Source organism: Gavia stellata, chromosome 25 (genome assembly GCF_030936135.1).
Source record: "Gavia stellata isolate bGavSte3 chromosome 25, bGavSte3.hap2, whole genome shotgun sequence".
Classification (NCBI taxonomy): domain Eukaryota; kingdom Metazoa; phylum Chordata; class Aves; order Gaviiformes; family Gaviidae; genus Gavia; species Gavia stellata.
The window spans coordinates 9,256,155-9,270,709 of record NC_082618.1 but is presented as its reverse complement, the minus strand read 5'-3'; the positions used below and the strand labels follow the sequence as shown (position 1 = coordinate 9,270,709).

Sequence of the window (14,555 nt, the reverse complement as noted above, 5' to 3'; positions counted from 1 at the left end):
TGGTATTTTAGCCAAAGATCCTCAGAGGGAGGCAGGTGCCTAATTTTCCTTATTTCGTGGTATATGTTGTTGTTGTTTGGGAGTACATAAACTTTTTTCCCCAGAGGCACAGCTGGTTGAGTGTGGTAGGGGTAGGTTGAAACAATTCTGCTTTAATGTTCCTCAGTCGCTGTTACGATGGAAGCACCCCAGTCCACGCAGCTGCATTCTCAGGAAATCAGTGGATTCTTAGCAAGTTACTGGATGAAGGAGGTGATCTGAGACTTCATGATAAAGATGGCAAAAATCCTCAGTACTGGGCTATGTCAGCTGGAAAAGAAAGCAGTGCTCAGGTATGTGTGTGTCATACATGTTGAATACGTGCTAGGTACGTGCTCACATCTTCATCTTAAAGTGAAGACAGTCCAACATTCCAGGGAGAAATTCTTGGCTTTCACATGTTAGAAAAATTATTTAACATTGTTTGTCAACATCAGTAATGGTCTTTTGAAGACCTCATGATTCAGATTATTTAACTAAGGTTTTGTTCAGGTGCAGGGGCGTGTCTGTAACTTGTTGGGACCTTTATGTCTAAGTGTGCAGTGAGGAGAATGAAGGGCCCTTGTCTTCGATCCCTGATGTATGTGGTTTGTTTGCATGTATGTGCAATTTGGGAGTAAACCTGAAGTAGTTTTCCAGTGTATCTCAGTCTGTGCATGAAGTGTCAGCAAATGTGTCATTTTTGCTAGCATGGTAGCAAAATGCGGTATCAAGAAGGCTTATTCATTACTGCGATATTGATTTAAAACTCGTAATACTCCTGTTTCTTGTTATTACAATGCTTCTCTTAAAATAAAACCTGATATTACAATTTTCAGTGGGTGAATGTCTTCAAAGTTAGTCATCTAGTGTTTGACGTAAGCTTTCTCTTATACTTGCCTGTAATTGATTTTCTTCAAGGTTTTCTGTGTATCCGTTTCTTGAAATGTCTATTTAAATATTGCAAGTAACTAGTTATTTTTTCAGTAGTCATGATCTGTTAATTTAAAATGGTTTATCTTGCAGTTCAGAAGTAATTTTTGTTGGTGTTTTTTTTCATTCCCCCCTCCTCTCTAGATGCTGGAGTTTATACAGCGTTGTACATTCCACATGCAGGCTGCCATTCAAAATTTTCCCTCTGATCTACTCAGGAAGGTTGGCTCATCGAAAGTGCTGGTCTGCAATCCGTCTAGGTTTGGTGGCCTTGTTCAAGGGTAAGAATATATTCTCAAGTAGTGAGGAATTGAGCTACAAGGACTTTTACTTCCATATTCTCTTATCTTAAAATTAACATGTTTCTTTTTGATACTATCAGATTTAAAACCATTAGGAATTGAAAACGAGTGTTAGGAATGATGATACTTTTTATTTCTCTTGTGAGAGTTCCAAACAGAAACTTGATAGTTGTAAATACCTGTATATTAAGAGATACTCTTGAAACCAGCAATATGAAGTACTGAATTTTAATAGTATTAAAATGGTGGTAACATGAAGTAGTTTGTTTCTTGACCTTTTAAGGTCACTGCAAATCTTCTGGGGGTGTGTTTCCAACTGTTTCAAGAGCTTTTGTGTCAGATACATGTTAGGAAAAATACATACTTGTGAACAAAAAGGGATGCAGGATGCCTCTGTGTGTGTGTGTATATTTTTTTGTCTATTTTGCTTTACACAAATACATGGCATAACGGTGTACCTAAAAAGTTTTAATGAGTTGCACAATAATCTGGAATTTCAGCATCCGCATTACACGTTTTGTGTGGGACCAGTCAAATGCAACATCTGAAATACATGGCTGTTGTGGAACTTCTGCATTTTTCTCGCTCTCTTTTTTTTTTTTTGTATTTTACTCAAAGCCTTGGCATATTACTTAGTCTTATTGCTTATGTTTTTGATATTTAGAAATGTTGACAGTCCTCTGAGTAGATTTCTAAAAGGTGGAGCTAATGCAGCCAAGAACATTTACAGCTTTGGTTTTGGGAAGGTAAGATGCTATGGATAATGGTTTTCTAATGATAATAGTACAGTTTTTCAGAGTCATATATTCTTCACAGTAATTACCCCACCTGTGTTATTTTTAATTTTAAGTGCATTCTTGTTTCTTCTGAAGTGGTGAAGAAAAAAACCTTTGGAGAGCACAAATATTCAGGCCTTTAGTTGTTAGTATGCCCTATCAGAGGAAGCTGTTTTGGAACAGGCAATAGAAACTCTCTTGTTAAATGTCCCCTGTGGGAGTTCTTGTTAATGACTGTTTCTGCTTTCCCTGTTTCAGCTTCACTAGAAAGTTAAGCTTTTGACATAGATATCTTAACATTTCATTTTGATGCTTTGGCTGATGCTCCCATTGCAGTGATTGCACTCAAGTTTGTAGTGAGCTTGCGGCAGATGTGACGAATCTTGGGAGCTGTTGCATATTCCTTTTGGTTATGCCCTGGTGTTGTTTCAGTTTTATCTTGCAGGCAGTGGACATCTAGGGTACTTGGCATCTCTCCCTATTATTGGGGAAAAAGAGGTGGTTCAGGCAGGTGATGAACCAACATTTTCTTACCATGTTGGACCATACATGATCATGACAAAGTAAGTGGAATCAAAGAGATTTTAGCCCCTCTTAGTGTGTGTCTGTTACTATTAAGCAGCAAGTTGTTGTGCCAGATGCTTTGTTTGGATAGTTTTTCTTTCTGTTCTGTATTCATCCACTGCTTTCTGCTTGCTACTTGTTTTCTGCAGTTCACTGATCAGTATCTTCTTTAGACTCCCTTGGTATCTGTAGGTCGCTCTTGTCCTTTCCAGCAATATTAACCCAACTATGGTTATTCATTGATAGCAGTGTTTCAGTAGTGATTGATTTTGTGGTGGGAAATACATTGCTGGGGTTGCACAGATCCCGTTGTTCAGTGTTTAATGCTTGTAATTGTTGGGTCAGACTTCAGGCCTCTGGATATGCATGTCTGCAGTCCACTTGCTCAAACCTATGGTGAAATGAGAGTTGCAAGTGTAGACTGCACCTTTTCTTTAATCTTTTGTATTGTGCAGCAAGTTGTTGTGCCTCAGAGGCATCCAGAGAGTTGACAAATTGGTGATTTAATCTTCCCAGAGCTCTGGCTTGTATCACAATGGGCTGATGGCCTTTAGTGAAAGGAGTTTTTGAGTGTCCTTGTTCTTTACCTTGGGTCATGGAAAGGTAGCGTCTTTGGACAGCAAACCTGTCCTGCCACATCCAGGCTTTAACAGGATGAGAATTTATTGTCAATTTGAAAGAGTATATGCTATTGCCGGGATCATCAAAGTAATGTTACTAACAGTAGGAGACAGCACCAGAGCATTTCAGAATTACAAAATTATTTGTAACTAATCCTGTAACTGGAAAAAAATACTGCAGAAAGCATCTCGTAGAAATTCCTCCTCTTCTCCTTGTAGCTTACTATGGGGAGGCAGCAGAGTTACAGTGAAGGAACTCAGCTTTGAGCCCCATCAGAACTGTAGTAAACTACGCTTAGCTGATCTTCTCATTGCAGAGCAGGAACATAGTAGGTAAGAAAGAATGTGCAGTAGCCACAAGTGCTCCTGGGGTTTGGGTGTCTCCAGTGATGTGAGGAAATGTGATTAACCTTGGGAGGACTGTTAGGCTGTGGTTGCACTTTCTCTCCAAATGAGAAATACAGGTCTCTTTCTTCTCCTGTCTCTTCCCACTCTGTTTGCTCCTCAGTGGATAATACAGGAGAAGATGATACTCTCTTCTTGTATCTCTGGATGAATGCTTCATTCCACACATCTTGGATGACTTATTTATAGATTCTCCTAGTTGTGACAGTAAGCACTGTTTCCTGAATGCCTCCTAATCTATGGTTCTTTTAAAATTTGGGGTATTTTAATGAAAAGTTAGAAGCATTCACATTGTATTGATAAAAACACTGAGAAGGCCAGGACTCTTTCAGTTTCAAATTTGCCTTACAATTTTTTTTTTCCTCTCCCTTTGCAGTAAACTCCGTCATCCTCATTTGCTACAGTTGATGTCTGTTTGTCTGTCTAGTGACTTGGAGACAACCCGTTTAGTATATGAAAGGGTTAACTTTGGTTCTTTGTACAGCATCCTTCATGAAAGGGTAATTGGAATACTTGATTTTTAAATAGTAATTAGTTGAGAGTAAGAAGTTTTAGTAAATACGTCTGCCATCTTTACTCAAAGAACAAGACAACAAAATCATCAGTCTGCGTATCAGGGTTTCTACTTCATTGCACAGTATCAGATACTCTGTGTAAGCTGGTAACATTTATAATTGGCAAATACTTCAGTTCATGTTCGGGTGCAATTGCATTGATTTTCTTGGTTGGTGACAGTCTTAAAATGGCTGCTGTTAAATTAAATTAAACTTTTAATCTTCTGCATGTGGTTGTGTACTGCAAATGTAGCAAGACCAGCTTCTGCCCTTGCATATTTGCCTGTAGTAGTACATTGCAAACTGCCTGTGTATAAAAGTGAAGGCTGGAACTCAGTTGTGGGTTGGTTTTGTGTTGTTTTTTTTTTTGTTTTGTTTTAATCAACTGATCTGTGTTTTGGTTTTGTCATTCAATATTTTTCTCTTCCTTTTTTGCAGTTAATTGAGTTATTATTTTATTTCTTTAGCTGTTTGATCGCAGACATCTAAGTTACTGGAGAAATTGCAGTCGAAGGCAAGAAATTCTAAGAGTTCATGCTGCTTCAGAGTGAATTTTGGCATAGTCAATATCTTTTTTTCTTAATTACTTTTTAAGGTATTATTAGTTGGTTTGGTATTGAGAACGAACATTATTTAGCAAGTGCAATTTGTCTGACTTTTACTACGGTATGTTTTATGTTTGCTTTCTTTGCTGCCTTCTGTACAATAAGAGATTTCCCCTGCATCATGCTTTAAAGATCTGCCGTGCAAATTTGGTAATTCTGGTTTGTTTGGTTTTTTTCAGCGTACGGAATTCCCAGTACTGCACATGGAGACGATCTTGCATGTGCTGCTTCAAATTAATGACGCTTTGCGTTTTCTGCACTCCCGTGGATTTATTCACCGTTCAGTTACTTCCTATGCTATTCAAATTGTTTCTTCTGGTGAGGCAAAGCTATGCAACTTGGAATACATGATAGAGAGGTAAAGAACTTCCTCACTGTTTCTGTGAAAGGGACAAACACAAGTAAAGTCAAATTTAGTGCTGAATTCTGCTGAAGTGCCCCTCTTTAGATGACTAGGGACTCCTGCCTCTGAGTCAGTTAACAAGAGTTATAGGAGTAAAGAACTCCAAATTATTACTGCTCAGGTACATTAACTTTGCTACAAGCAGTATGGCAAGTTTCAGGTGGACTTAGTTTCTGTAAGTATCTGAAAATAGAAACTAGTAAGAGAAGCAGCTCTTCACTGGAGTATAAAAATACCATCATAGAGAAACAGAACATAATCTTACAGAACAGAGATGAAATTCCTCTTTGAGTCACTAATTCTGTGCTGGGCTGGAAATAATTTAAGTCTCCTCTTGTATTACCGAACTTGTGCTTATGGAGGCTTACCCAAAGTGGTTGAAGATTCCACACCTCATTGAACTGGTAGTAATTAAGTGCCACCAGTGACAAAAAGAGTATCTCTTTTATGAGGGACACCATTAATTTCATCTAGGTAAATTATTACTTATATGTATTTCTTTCTTTCTTTCCTATAGTGCAGTCTGGTTAGAAGGGAAGTAAATGGCTGGTTAGACTGTAAAGAAAGAGTAAAATTGATAATAAACAAAAATTTGCCAATGGTAACATCCTGAAAGGAGCAAAGATACTTCCTCATCTCCTTGCAAACTCAATTTGTTAATAAATCTTGCGATTTCTTGGCTATTTCAGGTACAGCTTACTGTGAAATGAATAACAAAAAAACCCTATAGTTAAATGTGAGGAGGATGTTATCTTCTAGATATAAGCATACATTGCAAAATAAATGTTGACAGGCTAGATGGCACCTTCTTGTATTTTGTCCATGGTCAGAGAACACTGGCCAGAGCGAAAGAGTTGTTTGTAAAATTTCTATTGGGAAATTTTCAACTTTCTCTGTTTTCTTTTTGAGTGTAAATTTGTTAAAGGAGGTGTTACTTTTGCCAGAAAGTCTTTGCTGTAATGTGCCAAAAAACATTGCTGTGGAAATACTACGCACTTTTATTTGCAGGTATACTTTGGACCTTTTAGGTATTTAAACTAAAAGCAGATATAACAAACTCGGATGTTTAATTCTAAAAGATATACTTTCTAGTTGAGTGTGCTGTATGTCCCAATTTACAACTTTTTTTTCCTTTATACAGCAAAGATGGTGGAGAACACAGTGATCTGACACGTATTCCTGTCCCAGCCCAGCTGTATAGGTGGTGCTCTCCTGAAGTAATCCTTGAAAAAGTTGTCACGGTCAAATCGGATATTTATAGCTTCTGTACAGTAGTGCAGGAGGCCTTGACAGGTATATCTATAGGTTTATAGATATAGAGAATGTTTTCAGTGCAGACTGTCAGCCCCCGATGTCTGTTTAATTCCCCTACGTGACTGGATAAAACCTTGCTGTGATGGCTCATTCAGAATTAACTTGGAGAAGGAACCCTCCAGGCAAAAAAAGCAAACCTTAATGACAATAGCAAAGACTACTGTAAACTTTTTGTAAAATGTAATCAGAAAACTTAAAATTGCGTAACTAAAGGATGAGATTAATGGCTGGTATTAGAGAGATACAGTTTTGTGTAATGGTGTTTTTCTGCTGTTTACCTTTCTTCTTCATACGAGGACAGCAAAACATTCAGTTAACTCTTTGCAATGCACAAAGTGAGCCTGTGCAGCTTTCATCTTTTTGATCACTAAGATAACTTAAGAGATAATGTATTGTTATTTTTATTACAGCTAATGTAATGTATTTTATGTATTGACTTTGACTATTTTGACAGTGAAATGGGATAAACAATTACCCTAAAAATTAAACCCTCTATTAGCTGGTTGGTAATGAAGAATCCAGAGCATGGTTTACAGTGTAACTATCCTCTAGAGATTGCTGTCAGCTCCCTTTAAAGCATCCACTGTTGAAATATGATAGGGAGGAGATGCCAGACTGGACTCAGTGCTCGTTTGGTTTGTGACAGTGGCTGTAAATCAGGGAGCATGCAGACAATAATGCTTCCGTATCTCTGAATCTTTTATCTTTTTTCTTTTTTCTTCTTTTTCATTAACATTGATACACAGCTTGTGATGTAAAGTCTATATTTATGTCTTGCAGAGACCCCTCCCTGGAAAGGTCTTGAAGACTCAGTTATTAAACAGCTTATAATTTCAGGACAACAGTTAGAAGCAGATGTCAGACTTCCTATGCCCTATTACAATATCATAAAGTCAGGGCTAGAACCTAAACAGAAGAACCGCTCCATGAAACTTCAGGATATTCAATATATACTGAAAAATGACTTAAAGGTGACTTCCAGGATTGTGTCCTTTCATGTGTTTGAAAGGGCAGTTTCGTGTCCTTTCAGATTCAAGTTGTTCTGCTTAAGTCTAGGTGGGAGGCAATCTAAACATTGAGTATCCTTTTCTGATCATGGAGGCAAACCACCTTAAAAGAATAAGTAGAGACATTGAACTGTCAAATATAGTTGTCTTTTATTCCGTTTTTTATATTACAGGACTTAGTTAAGTCTCAAACTGGTCATGCCGATGAAATGTCAAAAGCACAAAGACCCACTGTTTTTGCAGATGTGAACATCTGTTTGGCACCAGCTTTTAGCTACCAGAAGAGAACACAGGAATTGCAGGGAAAAGAGATAACAGAGGCTGGTGAGTTTCTTCTAGCAAGATGCCATGTGTCCTTCACTTAGTATGTTGCTCCGTCCATAAAGGTCTAATATAAATAATTAAAATGTGAGTGCTTACAGATTTTATGACATAGTTTGAAAATAGAATCCAAATCTAACTGCTTTCTATCTACCACCCTAATTGCTAATGAAAACTCAAGACTATAAGTCTGGTTAATATTTGAAGTTCAGGCATACTGTTTTCAGCAGAGGTGTTAAATGCTGCTCATGTAATCTCTAGAAGATGTTAACTCCTAAATGTACGAAAGCAGCGTGTTTGATGGACATCTGGAGAAACGGTTTAACACTTAAATTTTTCAGAGAGCTCTACTGCCCCAAAATACTCTCATTTCCCTGAGAAGAGTAGTGCTTTAGTGGACCAAGAGGCATCAACCAGTCTACAGCCAGTTGCACAGGACCAAAATCGTGATGTAGCTTCTGAACTCCAGCTGACCCTCAGTGTCAGTGATGTGGATGACAGCCTCTGTAGCTTTGAAATCAATGAAATCTTTGCCAGTTATCCAGAACTTCACGAAGACTTCCCGGAAGAAGGCGCTGGATTAGGTCAAACTCTAAAGGATGAAAAAAGGCAGCAAAAGGAAGATGATGAGGCTACCCTCAGAGACCTATATGCATCCCCTGGAGTGCACTGTGAGGAAAGGCCAGTTTATGAGGAAGGTGGCTTTTCAGAATCGGGTACAGAGTATGCTACAGAAGAGGAGGAGAGGATAAGTGAGGCCTCTGACCTATGCATGCTGGCACAGGTGAGAGGAGATCCTGGGAGAAGAATGAGTAGTCTGACCCAGAATGAGCAGCACATCAGCAAATGTGTCCTTAATTTAAAGATTGTTCAAAGCATGTTGCAGCAGGCAGCAGATTCCCTGTGCAGAACAGAGGAGAAACTGGACAAATTAGAGGCCATTGAAAAGCAAAAGAAGCTGCTCCAGGAAATTAGAATGAATCAGCTTTCTAAGCGATTTTTTCAAGACAGACACTGGAACAGATCTGATGATACTTCCCAAAATACCAGTAACCCTTTTTCTGGAGTTAATACTTTTTTATGGAAGGCTGTAGGTCCACCATCAAGTGACTATATTCCACCACTGATGACATGTCAGGCACAAGGAGCATTCGGTGGAGAGAGTTTCCAAGCTGTTTCAAAGACAGTAAAGGAAATGGAGGCAATTCAAAATGAAAAGTGGAAGTGCTTTCATGAAATGAGTAAGACTAAAAATGAAAACAACTGTCATGATCTCAGCTTTGGTGTGGTGAAAAGCCTGGATGATCAAACGAGCCTAGACCATGAGGTAAAGTGTTGAGCAGCGTGACTGTGTTTATCACTTCTGTATTCCTTAGCAGGTAAAGGGATGTAGTTACAGATGGTGTCCAAGAGGAGGGATGAATCTATCTTTTAAAATACTTGTGCATACCATGTGCATTATATATAGGAATGAAAATAGTCAGCTCAGCAGTGCAATAGTAGTATTTCTTCTTTCTCCCCACCCACCGCCCGAGCAAAATACTAGTCCAGTGGGTTGGGAGGGAATAAAATCCTGTACTAAAATAGAAGTGGGACTGTCAAGGAAAAGGTCAAGCGGAGAAAGGCTTTTGTTTGTATACTTAGTTACGGAGGTCTAAGCTGTCATTAGTAAGGGCTTCTAGATCATTTTCATTATTAAATATAAGTAGTTGACATGCTTAGCCCAAAGAGGAAAAGAGAAATTCATGTACATATCTGCTGTAGGAATAATCTTGAGTCATCTAGGTCCACTCATTCCCCTGGGAACTACATGTTACGATAGTCTGCCTGCATACATATGAAACCTACTGTAAATCCAGGGCAGAGTTTTTACTAGGCTAAGGCCTGGAGCTGTCATCCTTTCTCATGAGCAGTGCTACTAAAATAAAACCCGGGGAATAAAGTTTGCACAGTCCAATTCTTAGTATATCTCATAGACAGCTCAACTAGTAATTACCAGAACGCCCGATGTGTGCTGAATCATGGCTTGTTGGACTCATTTCAGCATTTACTCCCACGTGTATCTGTAAGATGCAAAAAAAAGTTCAACTTGCAATGTCAGAGAGGAGGTGATTCACATTCTGCAGCAAGTGGAAGTGAAGAAGAGAGGTGGTGAGTTTTTGATCGTATTCACAGAAGAGTTAATTCTAGCCGATTCATCTTGATACAGCCACTGTCAAAAGTAGTCGCATCCAGGATCAAGGATGGCATTAAATGTTTCTTCAGTAAGCCAAAAGCCATCTGTCCAAGGAGGACCCTACTGTGAGGCATTGTCAGCTGCAGAGCTGACAGGGTAACTGCTGCGACCAGGCAGTTACTTTTAAAGAGTGATGTTCAGACAGATTCCACATGCCTCTCTAATGGAGGTCAGTGGTCCAAAACTGTAACAGTGCCTAAGGAGAGCAACCTAATAGGTTACTAGTAAGGGTGGTTCTCCTCTCTGCACAGCCTCATTCAATTCTCAGTAGAAATGCTTTGGCTTTCGTAGGTGTAGGACTAGGACCTATGTTAGGGGCTGTGGGAGTAGAGCAGTCAACAGAGCGTATGTTACTTTCTTACGTTTGCTGTGCTTTTTTATGTTGCCCCTTTATATTTCTAAGTATGGGTGGAAAGTACATATTAGAAATACCTGGCAAAACTTGTGCAAATTAATGTATCTTATTAATTGGAAAGATGGGGACAGGCAGGCACGTCCTTCAATGTTTGGGTCAAATCAGTCGGGAAAACTGTTGCAGTTTTTGATTCATGACCCAGCTGGATCAGTAAGACCTGTTGGTAAAGGACATACTTGGTTAGAACATAAATATGCCAGATGCTGACGTGTGGTTAGATGGTCAAGTGAACAAACTCTAGATTGGAATCGGTTGGTGGTAGGATTGTTGTTACCCAAGTCTGAAGTTCTGAATATCTTCAGTTATCTACTGATCAGCTTACTGATCTGAATAAAACACATCTACATAGCATTCATTGTCTGTTAGTGTTTACATAGATATATTATCTGAAGGCAGTTGACAGCTTTTTGAAATGTAGATTTTAATGTACAGCTTGTCTGGTTAATCTGTAGTAGACCTAAATAATTGTCTGTGCTTTCTAAGCTTCTGACAGCTCAGTCTGCTAGTTCTGTTGGGTTCTTAGAACATGTGTGCTCTCAGCATTTTAATGAACATTAAAACAACTTCTAGTCTTTTACTGACTGGGGAATACTTAACAATAGGCTTGTGCATTAACAGTTTGATGCATTTCATAATGATTTATTATAGGTGCTATCCAAAATCAAGATCTGAAATTTACGGTACAAAAATAAGTGAGGAGAGTAGGATGATGCAATCAGAATGGAGGAGTAAGTAAATTGGTGTTAACTCTGCATTAATGTTAGCAAGTCTTACTGCGATGTGTTAAAACTTAACACATTTTGTTACTTGAAACAGGTCTGTGCGCCTTAATTGCTGAAGCTCTGTTAGGCTGTTCTTGGATGAAAACCAAATGAGTAGGATCCTGTGTCTTGCACATTTAGGGCATAAAATAATCAGACACATTAAGATGATTATAAAGTTCAAGGAATTTCTAGCCCTGTTTTGGAGGATGTAAGGGAGGGACAGCAGTTAAATTTAGAAAGGGTAGTATAGCAATGACCAGTGGATGGCAGTACAGGCACGAATAATAGAGAATGCAAACTCAGAAAAATTGTTCATGTAAAGACTTATCCATAGCAATTTATGCAGGTTTTAAGCTTTCCTTAAAATGGAAGGAAGTGTTTAGCTCTTTTGATGATAAAGGAGTCAGGCTTTAACAGGCTGTAACTTCAGCATTTCCAACTCTGCAGACATAATGAAACATAGGGAGTGCTTTGAAGGTCCAGATTCTGTTGTGTGAACTGGTAATTTTGTTCTTTTTGTGTAGCTGAAGTAAAGCAAATGGCCAGAAGAGTGGCCTCAGGACAACTAGAACTCCGCTCTCTATATCCAGCCAGTGAATGTACATCTGAAAGTGAAGCAGAGAGTATAAAGGAAGCCTTTCAACATGTCACTGTTAGAGTGCAAAAAAGCCAAGACCAACAAAGATATAGGTGGCAGACAGGTGATAATGTTGAGCCTTGGGATCTGGGCAGTGAGGATAGATCTGAATCTGAGGAGAGTGATCTGGAGTCTGCATTCAGAAGTTCTGGAGGTAAGGTTGAAAAAACAAAAAATAATTTCTTCTCTTTTTGTCTCTCTATCCTCCAGCAGGTTTCAGCTTCTGTGATTTTATTACCAGAATTGTCAATTTTATCTTCCAGAGTCTTGCCCCCAAAGCAGGTCAATCACTCAGTCATTGGTGAAGGTCAATCACTCAGTCATTGGTGAAGGTCAATCACTCAGTCATTGGTGAACATAAATAATAGACTAAGATGAGTATTACATGTTAATAGGTGGAGGTAATGTCCAGTGAGCTTGGAAGACCCTTCATCATCATTGATTACCATGTACCAGCATGGGAGACCCAAAGCTTTCAAATCCATGAGCATCCTTTCACACTTTATTTCTTTCAGTTGGACTACAGAGATGCTTTTTCTGTAGCAGCATAGCGGGTAGTGCTTTTGTAAGTTATGGGTAAAGGAACAAGGAAAGCTTCACATGCCTAGATTAATGATGTGAGCATTTAAATGTCATTACTTCTCCATATTCCTGACAGACAATGTGGTTTTACTGTCTGCTCTCATTGATATTCCATCAGTGGTTCATATTATTTTTTTGTCTAATAGTTTTGTTCCATTCTGACATCCTAGGGAGAAGTTGCCAGTCGCCATCACAAGACGAACAAGCAGAGTCTGGAATAACCGTTCATAAGAATTCAGTCCTTCCTCAACAAGTTGAGAATCTCTCTAGAGTATGTATAGTAATCCAGGAAATCTAGTTGCAGCTAGTTATCTGTAAAACAGTTTAGCCTGGTCTCTCCGTGTTGCACACTGAACTACCAAGACAGCTGATCTTTTTCAGTTGTGATCTGACTAACAATCCCCCTTCCTCCCCCTGGGTTTTTTTTTTGTTTGGTTCTATAAACCATCAAGGTAATGTAAGGAGCAGGAGGTAGGCTGAAACTCAGGAGTGATCAAGTTAAATATAATTTCAATTTGATGCAGTATTGTTTAACATTATTCACTAAAATCTATGTTCTTTAATAGTGGAGAAAGCATCTCAAATGATGATGTCTTTCACAGGGACATTCAAGAGAATTACATTATTCCCTTAATTCATCTCCTGATGTGTCAGAAGAATTCTTGACTCCTGATTATTTCCTTCATGCTACTACTCAGGGAAGTTCAGAACTAGAGGTAAAAATAACAGAAAAGACAGGAATGGAGTCTGTGTCAGGAACTTTGGACGTAAGTTACACAACATGACTTTATTATGCTCCCATTTGATTTGAAGAAGAGCTGTAGAAAGTGTGAGAATGACAGTTTTTTTATTCTCTTCTTTTGAAATAATGTCTACAAATATTTATCTAAAAGAAAGAAAATTCTAACCCTGTTCCTTTAAAACACACACCCCTGCCCAAAGTGGGGGGGGGGGGGTGGGGGTGTAGAAAAAACCCAAAACCCCAGAAACACCCAGCCTCCCAAAACAGCAGGGGCATGTTTTCTTAATTTCTTTACTAGGAAATCGCATAATCTGTGGTTGAGAGAAGTTTTAGGCAGTTGATAATCTCAGCCTTTCCTTCACAGCTCTATCAATTATAGTACTCAATAGTCTTAAAACAATCTTCATTCATTTCTTGAAGATTCAAAACTATTGTATGGACTATTCAGTCCATGCTGTTTGCTGATAAGCTCTTAAAGTTTGTCTCTCCATCCTAATTATTGTGAACATCATCCCGTGCGAGTTGTCCTACCCTTCATAGCTTGCCTATGAGAAATTGAATTCACTTCCTTTTTCTTCCCCTTCAGACCTCAGATGCTGAGGGCAAATTAGAAGATGCTTGTGAAGGATTTTTACAGAAACAGTTACCGGAAGATGCAGGATCAGGTATTCAGGTTTCAGGTAAATGTGCTTGCTCTATTGAAGGTACTTTTGAGTCAGGAAGATGGAGTGTTGTTGCAGTTACGTTTTTCCCAGCAGTGCTCCCATCAGAAGGCTGGAGCTTGATTCTTCAGGGTCATATGGTCTTTAATTTCTCATTATTTTAGTGAGAGTTCAGGACACTCAGGATTTTGGAAGATGAGGTTTGGGCACTGCAGTTACTGAAATACTGTTTGAGTGCAATAATTATGTACTTGCTGTGTTTCAGTTAAAAAACAAAACAAAAACAACAAAACCCCCACAAAACCAAAACTTGTTTGCAGCCTTTTTGTTTTTACCCTAGGGCTAAGTTTAATCTTTTTATGCAACTTGCTGTGGTGCTGGAAACTGAATTAGAGTTGTATTTACACATCAATATTCTTATTGCTAGAAGGATCTTGAGCTTAAAAAGTGTAAGAGCTGACATTGTGTGTGTGCAGAATAATGGAAGGATCATCAGTGTTTCTCTAGTCTGTTGCCTCTCTTAGTTCAAATTTGTAAATGTTGCAATATTCCCCAGTGCTTCAGTGGTTGACTGTCTGGCAGCTGTGGTATGTTTATGAAAATGCATCTTTAAAACACATTTGTCTCTTGACAACAACAAAGGTCACAAGAACTAAAAAAATTTAATAAAGTTGCAATTTCCTGTTCAATGAGTT

General features: G+C 38.7%; 1 protein-coding gene across 1 annotated transcript in view; it reads left to right on the top strand.

Annotated features, from left to right (window-relative positions):
• The window catches only part of TEX14 (testis expressed 14, intercellular bridge forming factor), a 33,648-nt gene that overhangs the window by 7,776 nt on the left and 11,317 nt on the right, over window positions 1-14,555 (top strand). The window contains exons 3-18 of the mRNA XM_059829235.1: window positions 167-332; window positions 1,096-1,232; window positions 1,918-1,999; window positions 2,462-2,592; window positions 3,433-3,546; window positions 3,995-4,118; window positions 4,957-5,135; window positions 6,322-6,473; window positions 7,275-7,465; window positions 7,675-7,825; window positions 8,164-9,149; window positions 9,867-9,970; window positions 11,122-11,201; window positions 11,762-12,028; window positions 12,627-12,727; window positions 13,785-13,878. Coding sequence (XP_059685218.1) covers window positions 167-332; window positions 1,096-1,232; window positions 1,918-1,999; window positions 2,462-2,592; window positions 3,433-3,546; window positions 3,995-4,118; window positions 4,957-5,135; window positions 6,322-6,473; window positions 7,275-7,465; window positions 7,675-7,825; window positions 8,164-9,149; window positions 9,867-9,970; window positions 11,122-11,201; window positions 11,762-12,028; window positions 12,627-12,727; window positions 13,785-13,878 — 3,059 coding nt within the window. The remainder of the gene's footprint in view (window positions 1-166; window positions 333-1,095; window positions 1,233-1,917; window positions 2,000-2,461; window positions 2,593-3,432; window positions 3,547-3,994; window positions 4,119-4,956; window positions 5,136-6,321; window positions 6,474-7,274; window positions 7,466-7,674; window positions 7,826-8,163; window positions 9,150-9,866; window positions 9,971-11,121; window positions 11,202-11,761; window positions 12,029-12,626; window positions 12,728-13,784; window positions 13,879-14,555) is intronic.